A 24,469-nucleotide genomic window follows, 5' to 3' on the forward strand; every position below is an offset into this window, starting at 1 on the left:
CTCGTTTTGGTTTTAGGAGGTCTCTGACTAGAGATGACAGCTCCTTGGCTTTCTCCTGCGGGAGAAACACTTTTTTCAGTTCTGTATCCAAAATCATCCCCAGGAACAGTAAGCGAGTGGAAGGAACCAGTTGTGACTTTGGAATGTTCAGAATCAAGCCATGCTGTTGTAGCACTTCCCGAGATAGTGCTACTCCGACCAGTAACTGCTCCCTGGACCTCGCCTTTATAAGGAGATCGTCCAAGTACGGGATAATTAAAACTCCCTTTTTTCGAAGGAGTATCATCATTTCTGCCATTACTTTGGTAAACACCCTCGGTGCCGTGGAGAGTCCAAACGGTAGTGTCTGGAATTGGTAATGGCAATCCTGTACCACAAATCTGAGGTACTCCTGGTGAGGAAGGTAAATAGGGACATGCAGGTAAGCATCCTTGATGTCCAGGGACACCATGTAATCCCCCTCGTCCAGGCTTGCAATAACCGCCCTGAGCGATTCCATCTTGAACTTGAATTTTGTTATGTAAGTGTTCAAGGATTTCAAATTTAAAATGGGTCTGACCGAACAGTCTGGTTTCGGTACCACAAACAGTGTGGAATAGTAGCCCCGGCTTTGTTGAAGTAGGGGCACCTTGACTATCACCTGCTGGGAATACAGCTTGTGAATGGCCTCTAGCACAGCCTCCCTGCCCGATGGAGTCGTCGGTAAGGCTGATTTGAGGAAACGGCGGGGGGGGAGGCGCCTCGAATTCCAGCTTGTACCCCTGAGATACTACTTGAAGGATCCAGGGATCCACCCGTGAGCGAGCCCACTGATCGCTGAAATTCTGGAGGCGGCCCCCCACCGTACCTGGCTCCGCCTGTGGAGCCCCACCGTCATGCGGCGGATTTGGAAGAAGCGGGGGAGGACTTTTGGTCCTGGGAACCTGCTGTGTGTTGCAGCTTTTTCCCCCTTCCTCTGCCTCTAGACAGAAAGGACCCGCCTTTTCCCCGCCTGTTTTTCTGGGGTCGAAAGGACTGTACTTGGTAATACGGTGCTTTCTTAGGCTGTGAGGGGACATGGGGCAAAAATGCAGACTTCCCAGCTGTTGCTGTGGAAACAAGGTCTGAGAGACCGTCCCCGAATAACTCCTCACCCTTATGAGGCAAAACGTCCATGTGCCTTTTAGAATCTGCATCTCCTGTCCACTGCCGAGTCCATAAGCCTCTCCTAGCAGAAATGGACAAGGCACTTATTCTAGATGCCAGCCGGCAGATCTCCCTCTGTGCATCTCTCATGTATAAGACCGAGTCTTTTATATGCTCTATGGTTAGCAATATAGTGTCTCTGTCTAGGGTGTCAATATTTTCCGACAGGGAATCTGACCAAGCAGCAGCAGCAGCACTGCACATCCAGGCTGAAGCAATAGCTGGTCTCAGTATAACACCAGTGTGTGTGTATATAGATTTTAGGATAGCCTCCTGCTTTCTATCAGCAGGTTCCTTTAGGGCGGCCGTATCCGGAGACGGTAGTGCCACCTTTTTAGACAAACGTGTGAGCGCTTTATCCACCCTAGGGGGAGTTTCCCAACGTGACCTATTCTCTGGCGAGAAAGGGAACGCCATTAGTAATTTTTTTGAAATCACCAATTTTTTATCGGGAAAAGCCCACGCTTCTTCACACACCTCATTCAATTCCTCAGATGGGGGAAAAACTATAGGTAGTTTTTTCTCCCCAAACATAATACCCTTTTTTGAGGTACCTGGGTTTATATCAGCAAGGTGTAATACCTCTTTCATTGCCTCAATCATGCCACAAATGGCCCTAGTGGACATTAAATTTGACTCATCGTCGTCGACACTTGCATCAGTATCCGTGTCGACATCTGTGTCTGCCATCTGAGGTAGTGGTCGTTTCAGGGCCCCTGACGGCCTTTGAATCGTCTGGGCAGGCACAAGCTGAGAAGCCGGCTGTCCCGCATTTGGCATGTCGTCAAATTTTTTATGTAAGGAGTCGACACTTGCACGTAATTCCTTCCATAAATCCATCCACTCGGGTGTCTGCCCCGCAGGGGGTGACATCACATTTATAGGCATCTGCTCCGCCTCCACATAAGTCTCCTCATCAAACATGTCGACACAGCCGTACCGACACACCGCACACACACAGGGAATGCTCTTAAAGGAGACAGGACCCCACAAAAGCCCTTTGGGGAGACAGAGAGAAAGTATGCCAGCACACACCAGAGCGCTATAATAATACAGGGACTAACTGAATTATGACCCTTTATAGCTGCTTATTGTATTAAACTGCGCCCAAATTTAGTGCCCCCCTCTTTTTTTTACCCTTTCTGTAGTGTAGACTGCAGGGGAGAGTCAGGGAGCTTCCTTCCAGCGGAACTGTGAGGGAATAATGGCGCCAGTGTGTTGAGGGAGATGGCTCCGCCCCTTTTTCGTCGGACTTTTCTCCCACTTTTTTCTGTATTCTGGCAGGGGTAATTACCACATATATAGCCTCTGGGGCTATATATTGTGGTTATTTTGCCAGCCAAGGTGATATTATTGCTGCTCAGGGCGCCCCCCCCCCAGCGCCCTGCACCCTCAGTGACCGGAGTGTGAAGTGTGTATGAGGAGCAATGGCGCACAGCTGCAGTGCTGTGCGCTACCTTGGTGAAGACTGAAGTCTTCTGCCACCGATTTTCCGGACCATCTTCAGGAAGAATAATAAATGGTTGTAGGATAAAAATGCTTGATGCGCAAATGTGGTCCTCTGTAATTGAACTACAGCTACACTAAGCTTAATGGTACTATTCATGAATCTCCTTTATAATAGAAACAATCAAAGTCCCCGTCACAAACTACATCCTCAAAGCGGATAAGAAAAAACCCTCATCTTTATGTAATGCGGTTAAATACAAAAAGGAACGGTGAGGACAATTTTTATCATATAGTAGCATGCAAAGTTCCATTGTTTGTTTTGTTACGTCCCAAATCCATTAGCTCAGTCATATTCAAGAGAGAGATCCCTCACGGTACAGAAAAGCTTAAGGGCTAGGTATGGAATGGGCAAAGAATTGCAGAGTGTGAAGAAGGTGTGAGGGTCTAAGAAGGCCAGAGAACAGATACAAAATGAAAGATTCCCCAGCACATATTAAGTTATGTAGATAAATATTATATTAAAAACATATTTAACAGGTAAAATACCTCCACAGGTTTTTCAGCAATCGCTGAAAGCACCTGCAACAGTCTGCCGTCAGACACCCAAACTTTTATTCAGAACCTGTGGCATCTGAGCGCTCTCCTGAAGATCACTTTTGGTTTCCTGGGTAGATTATGGACTTTGTCTGAGTCATATTTACAGCAGACTCCCAAACAAGGACACCACAAAAGCTTGGGATCTATTACCCAGCACATTATAAAGGACCAATTATCCTCTAAGTTGAAAAACCTGTGGAGGTATTTTACCTTTAAATATATGTTTTATGTTGTATTGTTTGTATGTTAGTATACCGGTACTAGGACTCACATTTTATCGATATACATTTCATAATTGTGTATTCTTTGTGTTTATATTTTAAATAAAATATTCCTTATATAAAATATTTGATCATTAATTTAATAGAAGTGTCAACATCTGATACCAGAGCGCTTGGAGATTTTCTTTTGGTTTCATCTCATTTTACCATTTCAGTTCCCATTTCTTTTTTGACACAATGGAAACATGGGGGATCTATGACATCAATATATGAAAGGACTGTATTGCAAATTGGGAGAAAAGGGGGGGGGGGGGGGGGGGGAGGGAGAATACACGCGTGAATAGTAGTATTGTATAAATATACTACGTACACAAATATTTAGAAAAAATATCAGTCAAAAAAAAATTAATCGTACACTTAAATGTTTCTCTATACAGAATCAAGGTAAAAACGATGAGGCCAAAGCTAGAAGTGAACGCTACAAGGCAGATGTACTTGAAACACATAAGCTTGTGTTTCACACTGACTTGACTGGTCCACTTAAACGCTCAGGCTGAAAACACATTCTATGGAGTCAGAGGGACATCTTGTGGTTTTACAAGAGAATATGCAAGACAAACTGCCTTATATCACAGAGCATCATCTGCTCTTTATAGACGCAGACAAATTCTACAGCTGTAAATAAGAGCACAAAGCATACCATGGATGTGATTACAACACCTTCATACATAGAAAAGGAGAGTATTAAGTTACAACAGTTATGAACTGTAGCAGATATTACCCCTATTTAACGCAGAAATACTGAAATACATTTATCAAAGTATAAAACACTGGAGGGAAAAGTAAAAAAAAAAACACACACAACAACACATTATTATCCAACCACATGGCAGGAGTGGAGGGGGGGGTGGATATGTTCCCATATGGATACAATTATCTACATAGCTTGAATTGGTAGAGTTCATACTATTAACTAGGTGATTCATCGCGCCTTACTGGCGCTCTTCACAACGTCGCAAGGGACTATGCTCCCTTAACCCATGTACATCCTTTGGGCGGGCAATATATGTATTATATGGAGTATTACCTTCTAGATAATGTTAGTGGTTAAATATTTTACAGCCAAAGGGCGTACGATGGTCAAGGGGGCTACGGCGTGAAGAGTGGACGAAGGGGCTCGATGAATGACCTAGTGTGTTAATAATATGTTATCTGTACATAATGTAGGTATAAAGACAATGTTTGTTAAATACCACATATACAGTATGTGTGTGTTCGGAGATTATTGCTCAAAATATATATCTCTATCTTTATACAGCCCCTTCCACTATATATCATCACATACAGTGTGCGGGCTGGGAACTTATCCCTTACAACAGTATATGGTATTAGCCTCTCACCAGCTCATTGTCCCCACACACTGCTCACTACAGACTCTCACTCTGCACCAGCACCAGGAAAAGCAACCACCATGTTCCTTCCTGGTCGCGCAAGGCATGCCGGGAGTTGTAGTCTACACACAGCACTGCCAGGATGTCACGGTGACGCGCACCCTCCGCAGTCTATCATGCCAGATACACATATGCCCCACAGTGCCAGGTATGCCCCATAATGCCAGATACACATATGCCCCACAATGCCAGTAATACATATGCCCCACCTCTCCCACCTCCCTCCCGCTGCTGCGTCAGAGTCGGGGGTACTGAGAGGAGAGCAGAGCGTGGGCCCATACCCCAGTGCTGCTCAGTCCGACTCTGGTGGTCTCCGGCCGCAGCGTGCATCTTCTTAACTGAGCACCAGTTCATTAGCCAATCAGAGCTCGTGGACCAGCAGCCGTGGCTCCTGATTGGCTAACGAACCGGTGCTCAGTTGAGAAGATACACGCTGCGGCCGGAGACAAAGGATTGGGAAGGGGGAGTAGGAGCACATTGGCGTGGCAGGCCGCGGGTACGGCATATGGGCGGCTAGATTATTAACGGTACGCTGTTCCCGAGCATACCGCCACACTTGCAGGCCTGGTCTCTCCTATCACAGATCTGGACAAATATATACGAGATTCTAGTAATGGATTTAGTATGATTTACCAGCGGGCGGGAAGCCGGCTGTCCATATCCCCACCCTCCAAAATGCCGACAGCGGGGAGAGCGCAAAGAGTCCCCTTGTCTTGGTTAGCATGAGTGGTCCAAATTTGCCGGGATTCCAGCGTCGGTATCCAGACAGCCGGCAAATTGAACTCATCCCGTGGCAATAACATGATCATTAGGAATCTCAAATAATAATTAAAGAAATACAAGTAATTACCTTGGAATGTAAACGTTTTACCAGCGTTGGTAACACCATACGTAAAAATTAGTCGATTCTGACCAGTCATAAAATCTATCACTTGCTTCTTTAAAGTGCCCCCAAAAAACTGACTTTGTGTTGTCTCAGGGCCGAACACCTATTTAAAAAGAAGCAAGATTGTAAAAATGATTATACAGACATTAGCGGACAAATAACATGCTATTTTTAGGTACTCCTTTCCTTATCAATATTTCTGCATCCAGAAAAAAAAATAAAAAAATAAAAAATAAGAATTTACTTACCGATAATTCTATTTCTCGGAGTCCGTAGTGGATGCTGGGGTTCCTGAAAGGACCATGGGGAATAGCGGCTCCGCAGGAGACAGGGCACAAAAAAGTAAAGCTTTACTAGGTCAGGTGGTGTGCACTGGCTCCTCCCCCTATGACCCTCCTCCAGACTCCAGTTAGGTACTGTGCCCGGACGAGCATACACAATAAGGGAGGCATTTTGAATCCCGGGTAAGACTCATACCAGCCACACCAATCACACCGTACAACTTGTGATCTAAACCCAGTTAACAGTATGATAACAGAAAGGGCCTCTTAAAGATGGCTCCTTAACAATAACCCGAATTAGTTAACAATAACTATGTACAAGTATTGCAGATAATCCGCACTTGGGATGGGCGCCCAGCATCCACTACGGACTCCGAGAAATAGAATTATCGGTAAGTAAATTCTTATTTTCTCTATCGTCCTAAGTGGATGCTGGGGTTCCTGAAAGGACCATGGGGATTATACCAAAGCTCCCAAACGGGCGGGAGAGTGCGGATGACTCTGCAGCACCGAATGAGAGAACTCCAGGTCCTCCTTTGCCAGGGTATCAAATTTGTAAAATTTTACAAACGTGTTCTCCCCCGACCACGTAGCTGCTCGGCAGAGTTGTAATGCCGAGACCCCTCGGGCAGCCGCCCAAGATGAGCCCACCTTCCTTGTGGAGTGGGCTTTTACAGTTTTAGGCTGTGGCAGGCCTGCCACAGAATGTGCAAGTTGAATTGTGTTACAAATCCAACGAGCAATCGACTGCTTAGAAGCAGGTGCGCCCAACTTGTTGGGTGCATACAATATAAACAGCGAGTCAGATTTTCTGACTCCAGCCGTCCTTGAAATGTATATTTTTAAGTCTCTGACAACGTCCAACAACTTGGAGTCCTCCAAGTCGCTAGTGGCCGCAGGCACCACAATAGGTTGGTTCAGATGAAATGCTGATACCACTTTAGGGAGAAAATGCGGACGAGTCCGCAGTTCTGCCCTATCCGAATGGAAGATTAGATAAGGACTTTTATAAGATAAAGCCGCCAATTCAGATACTCTCCTGGCAGAGGCCAGGGCTAGTAACATAGTCACTTTCAATGTGAGATATTTCAAATCCACCTTTTTCAATGGTTCAAACCAATGGGATTTGAGGAAATCTAAAACTACATTTAGATCCCACGGTGCCACCGGAGGCACCACAGGAGGCTGTATATGCAGTACTCCCTTGACAAAAGTCTGGACCTCAGGGACAGAGGCCAATTCTTTTTGGAAGAATATTGACAGGGCCGAAATTTGAACCTTAATGGATCCCAATTTGAGACCCATAGATAATCCTGATTGCAGGAAATGTAGGAAACGACCCAGTTGGAATTCCTCCGTCGGAACCCTCCGATCCTCGCACCACGCTACATATTTTCGCCAAATGCGGTGATAATGTTTCACGGTGACTTCCTTCCGTGCCTTAATCAAGGTAGGAATGACTTCTTCTGGAATGCCTTTCCTTTTTAGGATCTGGCGTTCAACCGCCATGCCGTCAAACGCAGCCGCGGTAAGTCTTGAAAAAGACAGGGACCCTGCTGTAGCAGGTCCCTTCTCAGAGGTAGAGGCCACGGTTCGTCCGTGAGCATCTCTTGAAGTTCCGGATACCAAGTCCTTCTCGGCCAATCCGGAACCACTAGTATTGTTCTTACTCTTCTTTGCCGTATGATCTTCAATACCTTTGGTATGAGCGGCAGAGGAGGAAACACATACACTGACTGGTACACCCAAGGAGTTACCAGTGCGTCCACAGCTATCGCCTGTGGATCTCTTGACCTGGCGCAATATTTGTCCAGTTTCTTGTTGAGGCGAGACGCCATCATGTCTACAATTTGTCTTTCCCAACGGTCTATTAACATGTTGAAGACTTCTGGATGTAGACCCCACTCTCCCGGATGAAGATCGTGTCTGCTGAGGAAGTCTGCTTCCCAGTTGTCCACGCCCGGGATGAACACTGCTGACAGTGCTATCACGTGATTCTCCGCCCAGCGAAGAATCTTGGCAGCTTCTGCCATTGCACTCCTGCTTCTTGTGCCGCCCTGCCTGTTTACATGGGCGACCGCCGTGATGTTGTCCGACTGAATCAACACCGGCTTTCCTTGCAGGAGAAGTTCCGCCTGGCTTAGAGCATTGTAGATTGCTCTTAGTTCCAGAATGTTTATGTGAAGAGACTTTTCCAGACTCGTCCATACTCCCTGGAAGTTTCTTCCTTGTGTGACTGCTCCCCAGCCTCTCAGGCTGGCGTCCGTGGTCACCAGGATCCAATCCTGAATGCCGAATCTGCGGCCTTCTAATAGGTGAGCCTTCTGCAACCACCACAGAAGTGACACCCTTGTCTTTGGTGACAGGGTTATTCGCAGGTGCATCTGCAGATGCGACCCTGACCATTTGTCCAACAGATCCCTTTGGAATATTCTTGCATGGAATCTGCCGAATGGAATTGCTTCGTAAGAAGCCACCATTTTTCCCAGGACTCTTGTGCATTGATGTACTGACACTTTTCCTGGTTTTAGGAGGTTCCTGACCAGATCGGATAACTCCTTGGCTTTTTCCTCTGGAAGGAAAACCTTTTTCTGAACCGTGTCCAGAATCATTCCTAGGAACAGCAGACGAGTTGTCGGGATTAAATGGGATTTTGGAATATTCAGAATCCACCCGTGTTGTCTTAGCACCTCTTGAGATAGTGCTAAAGCTGTCTCCAGCTGTTCTCTGGACCTTGCCCTTATTAGGAGATCGTCCAAGTATGGGATAACTAATACGCCTTTTCTTCGAAGAAGAATCATCATCTCGGCCATTACCTTGGTAAAGACCCGAGGCGCCGTGGACAATCCGAACGGCAGCGTCTGAAACTGATAGTGACAGTTTTGAACAATGAACCTGAGGTACCCCTGGTGTGCGGGGTAAATCGGAACGTGTAGATACGCATCCTTGATGTCCAAGGATACCATAAAGTCCCCTTCTTCCAGGTTCGCTATCACTGCTCTGAGTGACTCCATCTTGAACTTGAACTTTTTTATGTAGAGGTTCAAGGACTTCAGATTTAGAATAGGACTTACCGAGCCATCCGGCTTCGGTACCACAAATAGAGTGGAATAATACCCCTTTCCTTGTTGTAATAGGGGTACTTTGACTATCACCTGCTGAGCGTACAGCTTGTGAATGGCTTCCAACACCCTCTCCCTTTCGGAAGAGACGGTTGGTAAGGCAGACTTCAGGAAACGATGAGGAGGATCCGTCTCTAATTCCAACCTGTACCCCTGAGATATTATCTGCAGGATCCAGGGGTCTACCTGCGAGTGAGCCCACTGCGCGCTGTAATTTTTGAGACGGCCCCCCACTGTCCCCGAGTCCGCTTGAGAGGCCCCAGCGTCATGCTGAGGTTTTTGCAGGAGCCGGGGAGGGCTTCTGTTCCTGGGAAGGAGCTGCCTGTTGGTGTCTCTTCCCTCTTCCTCTGCCTCGTGGCAGGTACGACAAGCCCTTTGCTCTCTTATTTTTGTAGGAGCGAAAAGGCTGCGGTTGAAAGGTCGGTGCCTTTCTCTGTTGGGGAGTGACTTGAGGTAAAAAAGTGGATTTCCCGGCAGTAGCCGTGGCCACCAAGTCTGATAGACCAACTCCAAATAACTCCTCCCCTTTATACGGCAAAACCTCCATGTGACGTTTTGAATCCGCATCGCCTGTCCACTGTCGTGTCCATAAGGCTCTTCTGGCTGAAATGGACATAGCACTCACCCGAGATGCCAGTGTGCAAATATCCCTCTGTGCATCACGCATATAGATAAATGCATCCTTTATTTGTTCTAACGACAGTAAAACATTGTCCCTATCTAGGGTATCAATATTTTCAATCAGGGATTCTGACCAAACTACTCCAGCACTGCACATCCAGGCAGTTGCTATAGCTGGTCGTAGTATAACACCTGCATGTGTGTATATATTCTTTTGAATAACTTCCATCTTTCTATCTGATGGATCCTTAAGTGCGGCCGTCTCAGGAGAGGGTAACGCCACTTGTTTGGATAAGCGTGTGAGCGCCTTGTCCACCTTAGGGGGTGTTTCCCAGCGCGCCCTAACCTCTGGCGGGAAAGGGTATAATGCCAATAACTTTTTTGAAATTATCAACTTTTTATCAGGAGCAACCCACGCTTCATCACACACGTCATTTAATTCTTCTGATTCAGGAAAAACTGTTTGTAGTTTTTTCACACCATACATAATACCCTGTTTTACGGTATCTGTAGTATCAGCTAAATGTAACGTCTCCTTCATTGCCAAAATCATATAACGTGTGGCCCTACTGGAAAATACGTTTGAATTTCTACCGTCGTCACTGGAATCAGTGCCCGTGTCTGGGTCTGTGTCGACCGACTGAGGCAAAGGGCGTTTTACAGCCCCTGACGGTGTTTGAGGCGCCTGGACAGGCATTAATTGATTGTCCGGCCGCCTCATGTCCTCAACTGACTGTTTAAGGGAAGATAAACCATCACGTAATTCCACAAATAAAGGCATCCATTCTGGTGTCGACCCCCTGGGGGGTGACATCTGCATATTTGGCAATTGCTCCGCCTCCACACCAATATCGTCCTCATACATGTCGACACCACGTACCGACACACACCGCAAACTCACAGGGAATGCTCTAATGAAGACAGGACCCACTAGCCCTTTTGGGGAGACAGAGGGAGAGTCTGCCAGCACACACCACAAAGCGCTATATATACAAGGGATATCCTTATATTAAGTGCTCCCTTATAGCTGCTTTAATATATATATATATAGCCATTAATGTGCCCCCCCTCTCTGTTTTACCCTGTTTCTGTAGTGCAGTGCAGGGGAGAGACCTGGGAGCCGTTCTGACCAGCGAAGCTGTGACAGAAAATGGCGCCGTGTGCTGAGGAGATAGGCCCCGCCCCTTTTTCGGCGGGTTCTTCTCCCGCTATTTTTCCAGTCAGGCAGGGGTTAAATATCTCCATATAGCCCCTATGGCCTATATGTGAGGTATTTTTAGCCTTGTATAAGGTTTATATTTGCCTCTCAGAGCGCCCCCCCCCAGCGCTCTGCACCCTCAGTGACTGCCCAGTGAAGTGTGCTGAGAGGAAAATGGCGCACAGCTGCAGTGCTGTGCGCTACCTTATGAAGACTGAGGAGTCTTCAGCCGCCGGTTTCCGGACCTCTTCACGCTTCAGCATCTGCAAGGGGGTCGGCGGCGCGGCTCCGGGACCGGACTCCACGGCTGGGCCTGTGTTCGATCCCTCTGGAGCTAATGGTGTCCAGTAGCCAAGCAGCAAATCCACTCTGCATGCAGGTGAGTTTACTACTTTCCCCCTAAGTCCCACGTTGCAGTGATCCTGTTGCCAGCAGGACTCACTGTAAAGAAAAAAACCTAAACTAAACTTTCTCTAAGCAGCTCTTTAGGAGAGCCACCTAGATTGCACCCTTCTCGTTCGGGCACAAAATCTAACTGGAGTCTGGAGGAGGGTCATAGGGGGAGGAGCCAGTGCACACCACCTGACCTAGTAAAGCTTTACTTTTTTGTGCCCTGTCTCCTGCGGAGCCGCTATTCCCCATGGTCCTTTCAGGAACCCCAGCATCCACTTAGGACGATAGAGAAATAAGAATTTACTTACCGATAATTCTATTTCTCGTAGTCCGTAGTGGATGCTGGGGACTCCGTCAGGACCATGGGGATTAGCGGCTCCGCAGGAGACAGGGCACAAAAGTAAAAGCTTTAGGATCAGGTGGTGTGCACTGGCTCGTCCCCCTATGACCCTCCTCCATGCCTCAGTTAGGATACTGTGCCCGGACGAGCGTACACAATAAAGAAGGATTTTGAATCCCGGGTAAGACTCATACCAGCCACACCAATCACACTGTTACAACCTGTGATCTGAACCCAGTTAACAGCATGATAACAGCGGAGCCTCTGAAAAGATGGCTCACAACAATAATAACCCGATTTTTGTAACAATAACTATGTACAAGTATTGCAGACAATCCGCACTTGGGATGGGCGCCCAGCATCCACTACGGACTACGAGAAATAGAATTATCGGTAAGTAAATTCTTATTTTCTCTGACGTCCTAAGTGGATGCTGGGGACTCCGTCAGGACCATGGGGATTATACCAAAGCTCCCAAACGGGCGGGAGAGTGCGGATGAATCTGCAGCACCGAATGAGAGAACTCCAGGTCCTCCTCAGTCAGGGTGTGCCCCTGACCAAGTAGCTGCTCGGCAAAGTTGTAAAGCCGAGACCCCTCGGGCAGCCGCCCAAGATGAGCCCACCTTCCTTGTGGAATGGGCATTTACATATTTTGGCTGTGGCAGGCCTGCCACAGCATGTGCAAGCTGAATTGTACTACACATCCAACTAGCAATCGTCTGCTTAGAAGCAAGAGCACCCAGTTTATTGGGTGCATACAGGATAACAGCAAGTCAGTTTTCCCGACTCCAGCCGTCCTGGAAACCTATATTTTCAGGGCCCTGACAACATCTAGCAACTTGGAGTCCTCCAAGTCCCTAGTAGCCGCAGGTACCACAATAAGCTGGTTCAGGTGAAACACTGACACCACCTTAGGGAGAAACTGGGGACGAGTCCGCAGCTCTGCCCTGTCCGAATGGACAATCAGATATGGGCTTTTGTGAGACAAAGCCGCCAATTCTGACACTCGCCTGGCCGAGGCCAGGGCCAACAGCATGGTCACTTTCCATGTGAGATATTTCAAATCCACAGATTTGAGCGGTTTAAACCAATGTGATTTGAGGAATCCCAGAACTACGTTGAGATCCCACAGTGCCACTGGAGGCACAAAAGGGGGTTGTATATGCAGTACTCCCTTGACAAACTTCTGGACTTCAGGAACTGAAGCCAATTCTTTCTGGAAGAAAATCGACAGGGCCGAAATTTGAACCTTTATGGACCCCAATTTGAGGCCCATAGACACTCCTGTTTGCAGGAAATGCAGGAATCGACCGAGTTGAAATTTCTTCGTGGGGCCTTCCTGGCCTCACACCACGCAACATATTTTCGCCACATGTGGTGATAATGTTGTGCGGTCACCTCCTTCCTGGCTTTGACCAGGATAGGAATGACCTCTTCCGGAATGCCTTTTTCCCTTAGGATCCGGCGTTCAACCGCCATGCCGTCAAACGCAGCCGCGGTAAGTCTTGGAACAGACATGGTACTTGCTGAAGCAAGTCCCTTCTTAGCGGCAGAGGCCATGAGTCCTCTGTGAGCATCTCTTGAAGTTCCAGGTACCAAGTCCTTCTTGGCCAATCCGGAGCCACGAGTATAGTTCTTACTCCTCTACGTCTTAGAATTCTCAGTACCTTGGGTATGAGAAGCAGAGGAGGGAACACATACACTGACTGGTACACCCACGGTGTTACCAGAGCGTCCACAGCTATTGCCTGAGGGTCTCTTGACCTGGCGCAATACCTGTCCAGTTTTTTGTTCAGGCGGGACGCCATCATGTCCACCTTTGGTCTTTCCCAATGGTTCACAATCATGTGGAAGACTTCCCGATGAAATCCCCACTCTCCCGGGCGTCGGAATGAACACTGCTGACAGTGCTATCACCTGATTTTCCGCCCAGCGAAGAATCCTTGCAGTTTCTGCTATTGCCCTTCTGCTTCTTGTGCCGCCCTGTCTGTTTACGTGGGCGACTGCCGTGATGTTGTCCCACTGGATCAATACCGGCTGACCTTGAAGCAGAGGTCTTGCTAAGCTTAGAGCATTGTAACTTGCCCTTAGCTCCAGTATATTTATGTGGAGAGAATTCTCCAGACTTGATCACACTCCCTGGAAATTTTTTCCCTGTGTGACTGCTCCCCAGCCTCTCAGGCTGGCATCCCTGGTCACCAGGACCCTTCCTGAATGCCGAATCTGCGGCCCATTAGTAGATGAGTACTTTGCAGCCACCGCAGAAGAAACACCCTTGTCCTTGGAGACAGGGTTATCCGCTGATGCATCTGAAGATGCGATCCGGACCATTTTTCCAGCAGATCCCACTGAAAAGTTCTTGCGTGAAAACTGCCGAATGGAATCGCTTAGTAAGAATCCACCATTTTTCCCAGGACCCTTGTGCAATGATGCACTGACACTTTTCCTGGTTTTAGGAGGTTCCTGACTAGCTCGGATAACTCCCTGGCTTTCTTCTCCGGGAGAAACACCCTTTTCTGGACTGTGTCCAGAATCATCCCTAGGAACAGCCGATGTGTCGTCGGAAACAACTGCGGTTTTGGAATATTTAGAATCCACCCGTGCTGTCGTAGAACTACTTGAGATAGTGCTACTCCGACCTCCAACTGTTCTCTGGACCTTGCTCTTATCAGGAGGTCGTCCATTTTCTTTGAAGAAGAATCATCATTTCGGCCATTACCTTGGTAAAGACCCGGGGTGCCGTGGACAATCCAAACGGCAGCGTCTGAAACTGATAGTGACAGTTCTGTACCACGAACCTGAGGTACCCTTGGTGAGAAGGGCAAATTGGGACATGGAGGTAAGTATCCCTGATGTCCCGGGACACCCTATAGTCCCCTTCTTCCTGGTTCGCTATCACTGCTCTGAGTGACTCCATCTTGATTTGAACCTTTGTAAGTGTTCAAATATTTCAGATTTAGAATAGGTCTCACCGAGCCTTCTGGCTTCAGTACCACAACATAGTGTGGAATAATACCCCTTTCCTTGTTGTAGGAGGGGTACTTTGATTATCACCTGCTGGGAATACAGCTTGTGAATTGTTTCCAATACTGCCTCCCTGTCGGAGGGAGACGTTGGTAAAGCAGACTTCAGGAACCTGCGAGGGGGAAACGTCTCGACTTTCCAATCTGTACCCCTGGGATCCTACTTGTAGGATCCAGGGGTCCTGTACGGCCCCAGCGTCATGCTGAGAAACTTGGCAGAAGCGGTGGAGGCTTCTGTTCCTGGGAATGGGCTGCCTGCTGCAGTCTTCTTCCCTTTCCTCTATCCCTGGGCAGATATGACTCTTATGGGGACGAAAGGACTGAGGCTGAAAAGACGGTGTCTTTTTCTGCAGAGATGTGACTTAGGGTAAAAACGGTGGATTTTCCAGCAGTTGCCGTGGCCACCAGGTCCGATGGACCGACCCCAAATAACTCCTCCCCTTTATACGGCAATACTTCTTTGTGCCGTTTGGAATCTGCATCACCTGACCACTGTCGTGTCCATAAACATCTTCTGGCAGATATGGACATCGCACTTACTCTTGATGCCAGAGTGCAAATATCCCTCTGTGCATCTCGTATATATAGAAATGCATCCTTTAAATGCTCTATAGTCAATAAAATACTGTCCCTGTCAAGGGTATCAATATTTTTAGTCAGGGAATCCGACCAAGCCACCCCAGCTCTGCACATCCAGGCTTAGGCGATCGCTGGTCGCAGTATAACACCAGTATGTGTGTATATACTTCTTAGGATATTTTCCAGCCTCCTATCAGTTGGCTCCTTGAGGACGGCCCTATCTGGAGACGGTACCGCCACTTGTTTTGATAAGCGTGTGAGCGCCTTATCCACCCTAAGGGGTGTTTCCCAACGCGCCCTAACTTCTGGCGGGAAAGGGTATACCGCCAATAATTTTCTATCGGGGGAAACCCACGCATCATCACACACTTCATTTAATTTATCTGATTCAGGAAAAACTACAGGTAGTTTTTTCACACCCCACATAATACCCTTTTTTGTGGTACTTGTAGTATCAGAAATATGTAACACCTCCTTCATTGCCCTTAACAAGTAACGTGTGGCCCTAAAGGAAAATACGTTTGTTTCTTCACCGTCGACACTGAAATCAGTGTCCGTGTCGACCGACTGAGGTAAATGGGCGTTTTAAAGCCCCTGACGGTGTTTGAGACGCCTGGACAGGTACTATTTTGTTTGCCGGCCGTCTCTGTTGACATTATCACGTAATTCCTTGAATAAGCCATCCATTCCGGTGTCGACTCCCTAGAGAGTGACATCACCATTACAGGCAATTGCTCCGCCTCCTCACCAACATCGTCCTCATACATGTCGACACACACGTACCGACACACAGCACACACACAGGGAATGCTCTGATAGAGGACAGGACCCCACTAGCCCTTTGGGGAGACAGAGGGAGAGTTTGCCAGCACACACCAAAAACGCTATAATTATACAGGGACAACCTTTATATAAGTGTTTTTCCCTTATAGCATTTTAATATATATAGTCATATCGCCAAATAAGTGCCCCCCCTCTCTGTTTTAACCCTGTTTCTGTAGTGCAGTGCAGGGGAGAGCCTGGGAGCCTTCCCACCAGCATTTCTGTGAGGGAAAATGGCGCTGTGTGCTGAGAATAGGCCCCGCCCCCTTTTCGGCGGGCTTCTTCTCCCGTTTTTCTGAGACCTGGCAGGGGTTAAATACATCCATATAGCCCCCAGGGGCTATATGTGATGTATTTTTAGCCAGAATAAGGTACTATCATTGCTGCCCAGGGCGCCCCCCCCAGCGCCCTGCACCCTCAGTGACCGCTGCTATGAAGTGTGCTGACAACAATGGCGCACAGCTGCAGTGCTGTGCGCTACCTTATGAAGACTGAAAAGTCTTCTGCCGCCGGTTTCTGGACCTCTTCACTTTTCGGCATCTGCAAGGGGGTCGGCGGCGCGGCTCCGGGACGAACCCCAGGGTGAGACCTGTGTTCCGACTCCCTCTGGAGCTAATGGTGTCCAGTAGCCTAAGAAGCCAATCCATCCTGCACGCAGGCGAGTTCACTTCTCTCCCCTAAGTCCCTCGATGCAGTGAGCCTGTTGCCAGCAGGACTCACTGAAAATAAAAAACCTAACAAAACTTTTACTCTAAGCAGCTCTTTAGGAGAGCCACCTAGATTGCACCCTTCTCGGCCGGGCACAAAAATCTAACTGAGGCTTGGAGGAGGGTCATAGGGGGAGGAGCCAGTGCACACCACCTGATCCTAAAGCTTTTACTTTTGTGCCCTGTCTCCTGCGGAGCCGCTAATCCCCATGGTCCTGACGGAGTCCCCAGCATCCACTTAGGACGTCAGAGAAAAAAAAGTTACGAAGTCACTGTATCAACATGTAATTTCAAGATATTATATTCCACTTAGCCGCTCCTTGGATTTAACATGTATTGTACAGGATAACTAAGGCCTTCAAAGGTCATACCTATAAAGTGTGTCGCTTTGTGTTCACCCAATGGTGTGAAACATCAAAGATACACACATAGAAAAGAAAAAACACAATAGTGTAGCAGTCCTTTTGAAATATATGTGTATTCTGTTTCAATACATCACACTCACAAGGATTCCAAAAAGAATAAGCATATCAAGGTTTCTTTGCACTAGATGTTTATTCTCCAAGAAAACTCCAAGATGACCAGTAATCAGAATTCTTCCTCCTATATATGTGTATCCGTATGCTCCAGGCACATATGACATAAGAGAGAAAGACCAATAGTGCAGCAATCCTCTAAATAAATTACATTTTTTTTTACACAAATGCACTCACATGAAATTAAAAATAATGAGCATATCTCATGTCGTTATCCTGAGTCCACCTAGAACAGCATCCACACTGACTGGCTAGAGATGGTAAAGGCAGCAGGTGAAGTCAGAGTCCCGGTTACTCACGGCTCCACAGGTGTGGTGATGAAGATGCACAGGAACAGCGTCAGGATATGCAAGGACACTCCGCTTAACGCGTTTCGGTTATTACCTATATCTTTTTATATGAATCATTATTCTGTAATATATCTCAGATTGTTATGCACTTTGTCTTGTTTGTCTACAAATGATGTAGACTGTGTTTGCTAATTTTATTTTTTATATGTTTCTATTCTTATGCACTTCACCTGCTGCCTTTACCATCTCTAGCCAGTCAGTGTGGATGCTGTTCTAGGTGGACTCAGGATAACGACATGAGATATGCTCATTATTTTTAATTTCATGTGATCGCATTTGTGTAAAAAAAAAAATATGTAATTTATTTAGAGGATTGCTGCACTATTGGTCTTTCTCTCTAATTTCATATGTGCCTGGAGCATACGGATACACATATATAGGAGGAAGAATTCTGATTACTGGTCATCTTGGCGTTTTCTTGGAGAATAAACATCTAGTGCAAAGAAACCTTGATATGCTTATTCTTTTTGGAATCCTTGTGTGATGTATTGAAACAGAATACACATATATTTCAAAAGGACTGCTACACTATTGTGTTTTTTCTTTTCTATGTGTGTATCTTTGATGTTTCACACCATTGGGTGAACACAAAGCGACACACTTTATAGGTATGACCTTTGAAGGCCTTAGTTATCCTGTACAATACATGTTAAATCCAAGGAGCGCCTAAGTGGAATATAATATCTTGAAATTACAGTGAAAATTCTTGAAGTAGGTGAAACTTCTCTATATCACCACAGGGCTGATCTTTGGATCTCATTGCGCACTTTAGCACCTCACTTCCATTTTGTATTGCACTGTATCAACATGGTCTGAATATCTACACTCAACAAGCCGACACATCATTTTAGGTTTATGCCGCATTTAGGGATAGCGTTAGATTAGGTTGAGGCTTAGAATGATATTGAACGCAAATTGCCGTTGTAGGCTTTCACAACGTCAACATGTCAGTATCGACATGTCAACTTTCTAAATGACAGAATTAACTCACCCCCTCCAAAAAAAAAAAAAAAAAAAAAATCAACCCCTTTATGCACTTTTAATAGGTCAAGGAGCCCTTTAAAATGTACACTGCTCAAAAAAATAAAGGGAACACTAAAATAACACATCCTAGATCTGAATTAATGAAATATTTTTATTAAATACTTTGTTCTTTACATAGTTGAATGTGCTGACAACAAAATCACACAAAAATGATCAATGGAAATCAAATTTATTAACCCATGGAGGTCTGGATTTGGAGTCACCCTCAAAATTAAAGTGGAAAAACACACTACAGGCTGATCCAACTTTGCTGTAATGTCCTTAAAACAAGTCAAAAATAAGAATTTACTCACCGGTAAATTCTATTTCTCGTAGTCCGTAGTGGATGCTGGGAACTCCGTAAGGACCATGGGGAATAGCGGGCTCCGAAGGAGGCTGGGCACTCTAGAAAGATTTCAGACTACCTGGTGTGCACTGGCTCCTCCCACTATGACCCTCCTCCAAGCCTCAGTTAGGATACTGTGCCCGGACGAGCGTACACAATAAGGAAGGATTTTGAATCCCGGGTAAGACTCACACCAGCCACACCAATCACACCGTACAACTCGTGATATGAAACCCAGTTAACAGTATGAAACAACTGAGCCTCTCAACAGATGGCTCAACAATAACCCGATTTAGTTAACAATAACTATGTACAAGTATTGCAGATAAACCGCACTTGGGATGGGCGCCCAGCATCCACTACGGACTACGAGAATTAGAAGTACCGGTGAGTAAATTCTTATTTTCTCTGACGTCCTAGTGGATGCTGGGAACTCCGTAAGGACCATGGGGATTATACCAAAGCTCCCAAACGGGCGGGAGAGTGCGGATGACTCTGCAACACCGAATGAGAGAACTCAAGGTCCTCCTCAGCCAGGGTATCAAATTTATAGAATTTTGCAAACGTGTTTGCCCCTGACCAAGTAGCAGCTCGGCAAAGTTGTAAAGCCGAGACCCCTCGGGCAGCCGCCCAAGATGAGCCCACCTTCCTTGTGGAATGGGCATTGACAGATTTTGGCTGTGGCAGGCCTGCCACAGAATGTGCAAGTTGAATTGTACTACAAATCCAACGAGCAATAGTCTGCTTAGAAGCAGGAGCACCCAGCTTGTTGGGTGCATATAGGATAAACAGCGAGTCAGATTTTCTGACTCCAGCCGTCCTGGAAACATATATTTTCAGGGCCCTGACCACGTCTAACAACTTGGAGTCCTCCAAGTCCCTAGTGGCCGCAGGCACCACAATAGGCTGGTTCAAATGAAACGCTGACACCACCTTAGGGAGAAACTGGGGACGAGTCCTCAATTCTGCCCTATCCATATGGAAAATCAGATAAGGGCTTTTATAAGACAAAGCCGCCAATTCTGATACTCGCCTGGCAGAAGCCAAGGCCAATAACATGACCACCTTCCACGTGAGATATTTCAGATCCACGGTTTTTAGTGGTTCAAACCAATGTGATTTTAAGAAACTCAACACCACGTTGAGATCCCAAGGTGCCACAGGAGGCACATATGGGGGCTGAATATGCAGCACTCCCTTTACAAATGTCTGAACTTCAGGTACTGAAGCTAGTTCTTTCTGAAAGAAAATCGATAGAGCCGAGATCTGTACCTTAATGGAACCCAGTTTTAGGCCCATATTCACTCCTGCTTGCAGGAAATGCAGAAATCGACCTAGTTGAAATTCCTCAGTTGGGGCCTTTTCGGCCTCACACCATGCAACATATTTCCGCCATATGCGGTGATAATGATTTGCTGTAACCTCTTTCCTGGCTTTAATAAGCGTAGGAATGACTTCCTCCGGAATGCCCTTTTCTTTCAGGATCCGGCGTTCAACCGCCATGCCGTCAAACGCAGCCGCGGTAAGTCTTGGAACAGACAGGGCCCCTGCTGTAGCAGGTCTTGTCTTAGCGGCAGAGGCCACGGGTCCTCTGAGATCATCTCTTGAAGTTCCGGGTACCATGTTCTTCTTGGCCAATCCGGAACCACGAGAATTGTGTTTACTCCTCGCTTTCTTATTATTCTCAATACCTTTGGTATGAGAGGCAGCGGAGGGAACACATAAACTGACTGGTACACCCACGGTGTCACCAGAGCGTCCACAGCTATCGCTTGAGGGTCTCTTGACCTGGCGCAATACCTCTCTAGTTTTTTGTTTAGGCGGGACGCCATCATGTCCACCTGTGGACGACCCCACTGATGTACAATCATTTGGAAGACTTCTGGATGAAGTCCCCACTCTCCCGGGTGGAGGTCGTGTCTGCTGAGGAAGTCTGCTTCCCAGTTGTCCACTCCCGGAATGAACACTGCTGACAGTGCTAGTACATGATTTTCCGCCCATCGGAGAATTCTTGTGGCTTCTGTCATTGCCATCCTGCTTCTTGTGCCGCCCTGTCGATTCACATGGGCGACTGCCGTGATGTTGTCTGACTGGATCAGCACCGGCTGGTGTAGGAGCAGGGATTTTGCTTGACTTAGGGCATTGTAGATGGCCCTTAGTTCCAGAATATTTATGTGAAGGGAAGTCTCCTGACTTGTCCATAGTCCTTGGAAGTTTCTTCCCTTTGTGACTGCCCCCCAGCCTCGCAGGCTGGCATCCGTGGTCACCAGGACCCAGTCCTGAATGCCGAATCTGCGACCCTCCAGAAGATGAGCACTCTGCAGCCACCACAGAAGAGACACCCTGGTTCTTGCAGACAGGGTTATCAAGCGATGCATCTGAAGATGCGATCCGGACCACTTGTCCAACAGGTCCCACTGAAAGATTCTGGCATGGAACCTGCCGAATGGAATTGCTTCGTAAGAAGCTACCATCTTTCCCAGGACCCGCGTGCAGTGATGCACCGATACCTGTTTTGGTTTCAGGAGGTCTCTGACTAGAGAAGACAACTCCCTGGCTTTCTCCTCCGGGAGAAACACTTTTTTCTGGACTGTGTCCAGAATCATCCCCAGGAACAGTAGACGTGTCGTCGGGACCAGCTGTGACTTTGGGATATTCAGAATCCAGCCGTGCTGGTTCAGCACTTCCTGAGATAGTGCTACTCCCACCAACAACTGTTCTTTGGACCGTGCCTTTATTAGGAGATCGTCCAAGTACGGGATAATTAAAACTCCCTTTCTTCGAAGGAGTATCATCATTTCCGCCATAACCTTGGTAAATACCCTTGGTGCCGTGGAGAGTCCAAACGGCAGCGTCTGGAATTGGTAATGGCAATCCTGTATCACAAATCTGAGGTACTCCTGGTGAGGATGGTAAATGGGGACATGCAGGTAAGCATCCTTGATGTCCAGGGAAACCATGTAATCCCCCTCGTCCAGGCTTGCAATAACCGCCCTGAGCGATTCCATCTTGAACTTGAATTATTTTATGTACATGTTCAAGGACTTCAAATTTAAAATGGGTCTCACCGAACCGTCCGGCTTCGGTACCACAAATAGTGTGGAATAGTAACCCCGGCCTTGTTGAAGTAGGGGTACCTTGATTATCACCTGCTGGGAATACAGCTTGTGAATTGCCGCTAGCACCGCCTCCCTGTTTGAGGGAGCAATCGGCAAGGCAGATTTTAGGAACCGGTGGGGTGGAGCCGCCTCGAATTCCAGCATGTATCCCTGAGATACTACTTGAAGGATCCAGGGATCCACCTGTGAGCGAGCCCACTGATCGCTGATATTTCTGAGGCGGGCCCCCACCGTACCTGGCTCCACCTGTGGAGCCCCACCGTCATGCGGCGGACTTGGAAGAGGAAGCGGGGGAGGACTTTTGTTCCTGGGAACCTGCTGTCTGTTGCAGCCTTTTTCCCCTACCTCTGCCTCTAGACAGAAAAGACCCTCCTTTTCCACGCTTGCTTTTCTGGGTCCGAAAGGACTGAACCTGATAAAATGGCGCCTTCTTAGGCTGTGAGGGAACATGGGGTAAAAATGCTGACTTCCCAGACGTTGCTGTGGAAACTAGGTCGGAGAGACCATCCCCAAATAATTCCTCCCCTTTATAAGGCAAAACTTCCATGTGCCTCTTGGAATCTGCATCTCCCGTCCACTGACGAGTCCATAAGCATCTCCTAGCAGAGATAGACAATGCACTTACTTTAGATGTTAGCCGGCAAATTTCCCTCTGTGCATCTCTCATATATAAGACTGAATCTTTTATATGGTCAATCGTTAGCAGAATAGTGTCTCTGTCTAGTGTGTCAATATTTTCTGACAGTTTTTCTGACCATGCAGCGGCAGCACTGCACATCCAAGCTGACGCAATAGCTGGTCTAAGTATAATGCCTGAGTGTGTGTATACAGACTTCAGGATTGCCTCCTGCTTTCTATCAGCAGGCTCCTTAAGGGCGGCCGTATCCTGAGAGGGTAGTGCCACCTTTTTTGACAAACGTGTGAGCGCTTTATCCACCCTAGGTGGTGTTTCCCAACGTGACCTATCCTCTGGCGGGAAAGGGAACGCCATTAGTACCTTCTTAGGAATTACAAATTTTTTATCAGGGAAAAGCCACGCTTCTTCACACACTTCATTTAGTTCATCTGACGGGTAGTTTTTTCTCCCCAAACATAATACCCTTTTTTGTGGTACCTGGATGTAAATCAGAAATGTTTAACACCTCTTTCATTGCCTCAATCATGCAGTGAATGGCCCTGACAGGCATTAGGTTTGACTCATCGTCGTCGACACTTATCAGTATCCGTGTCGACATCCGGGTCTGCAAACTGAGGTAGCGGGCGTTTTAGAGCCCCTGACGACCCCTGAGGCACCTGGACAGGCACGAGCCGAGATCCCGGCTGTCCCACATTTGGCATGTCGTCAAATTTCTTATGTAAAGAATCTATACGTGCACTAATTTCTTTCCATAAGTTCATCCACTCGGGTGTCTGCCCCGCAGGGGGTGACGTCCCTTCAAAATGCATCTGCTCCGCCTCCACCTCATTATCCTCATCAAACATGTCGACACAGCCGTACCGACACACCCCACACACACAGGGAATGCTCAACAGAGGACAGGACCCACAAAAAGCCCTTTGGGGGGACAGAGTGAGAGTATGCCAGCACACACCAGAGCGCTATATATATATATATATATATATATATATATATATATATATATATATATATATATATATATATATATATATATATATATATATATATATATATATATACACACACACACACAGGGACTAACTGAGTTATGTCCCTAATAGCTGCTTTTCATATAAAATATGTATATATACTGCCAAATTTAATGCCCCCCCTCTCTTTTCCCTCTTACGGTTACTGTATATTGCAGGGAAGAGCCAGGGAGCTTCCTTCCAGCCGAGCTGTGAGGGAAAAATGGCGCCAGTGTGCCGAGGAGATAGGCTCCGCCCCTTTTTCGCGGCCTATTCTCCCGCTTTTTATGGAATTCTGGCAGGGGTATTTACCTCATATATAGCCTCTGGGGCTATATATTGAGGTATTTTAGCCAGCCAAGGTGTTATTATTGCTGCCTCAGGGCGCCCCCCCCCAGCGCCCTGCACCCTCAGTGACCGGAGTGTGAAGTGTGAGAGGAGCAATGGCGCACAGCTGCAGTGCTGTGCGCTACCTTGGTGAAGACAGAGTCTTCATGCCGCCGATTTTCCGGACCATCTTCTTGCTTCTGGCTCTGTAAGGGGGACGGCGGCGCGGCTCCGGGACCGAACACC

The 24,469-nt window shown here is 47.3% G+C and overlaps 1 protein-coding gene across 3 annotated transcripts in view; it reads right to left on the reverse strand.

Moving 5' to 3' along the window:
• Nucleotides 1-24,469, reverse strand: part of KIF20B (kinesin family member 20B) — a 502,673-nt gene that overhangs the window by 418,355 nt on the left and 59,849 nt on the right. For all 3 annotated transcript variants that reach the window (XM_063961679.1, XM_063961680.1, XM_063961678.1), the window contains exon 5: nucleotides 5,754-5,892. In XM_063961679.1, coding sequence (XP_063817749.1) covers nucleotides 5,754-5,892 — 139 coding nt within the window. The remainder of the gene's footprint in view (nucleotides 1-5,753; nucleotides 5,893-24,469) is intronic.

This window comes from Pseudophryne corroboree, chromosome 3 (genome assembly GCF_028390025.1).
Source record: "Pseudophryne corroboree isolate aPseCor3 chromosome 3, aPseCor3.hap2, whole genome shotgun sequence".
Lineage (NCBI taxonomy): Eukaryota > Metazoa > Chordata > Amphibia > Anura > Myobatrachidae > Pseudophryne > Pseudophryne corroboree.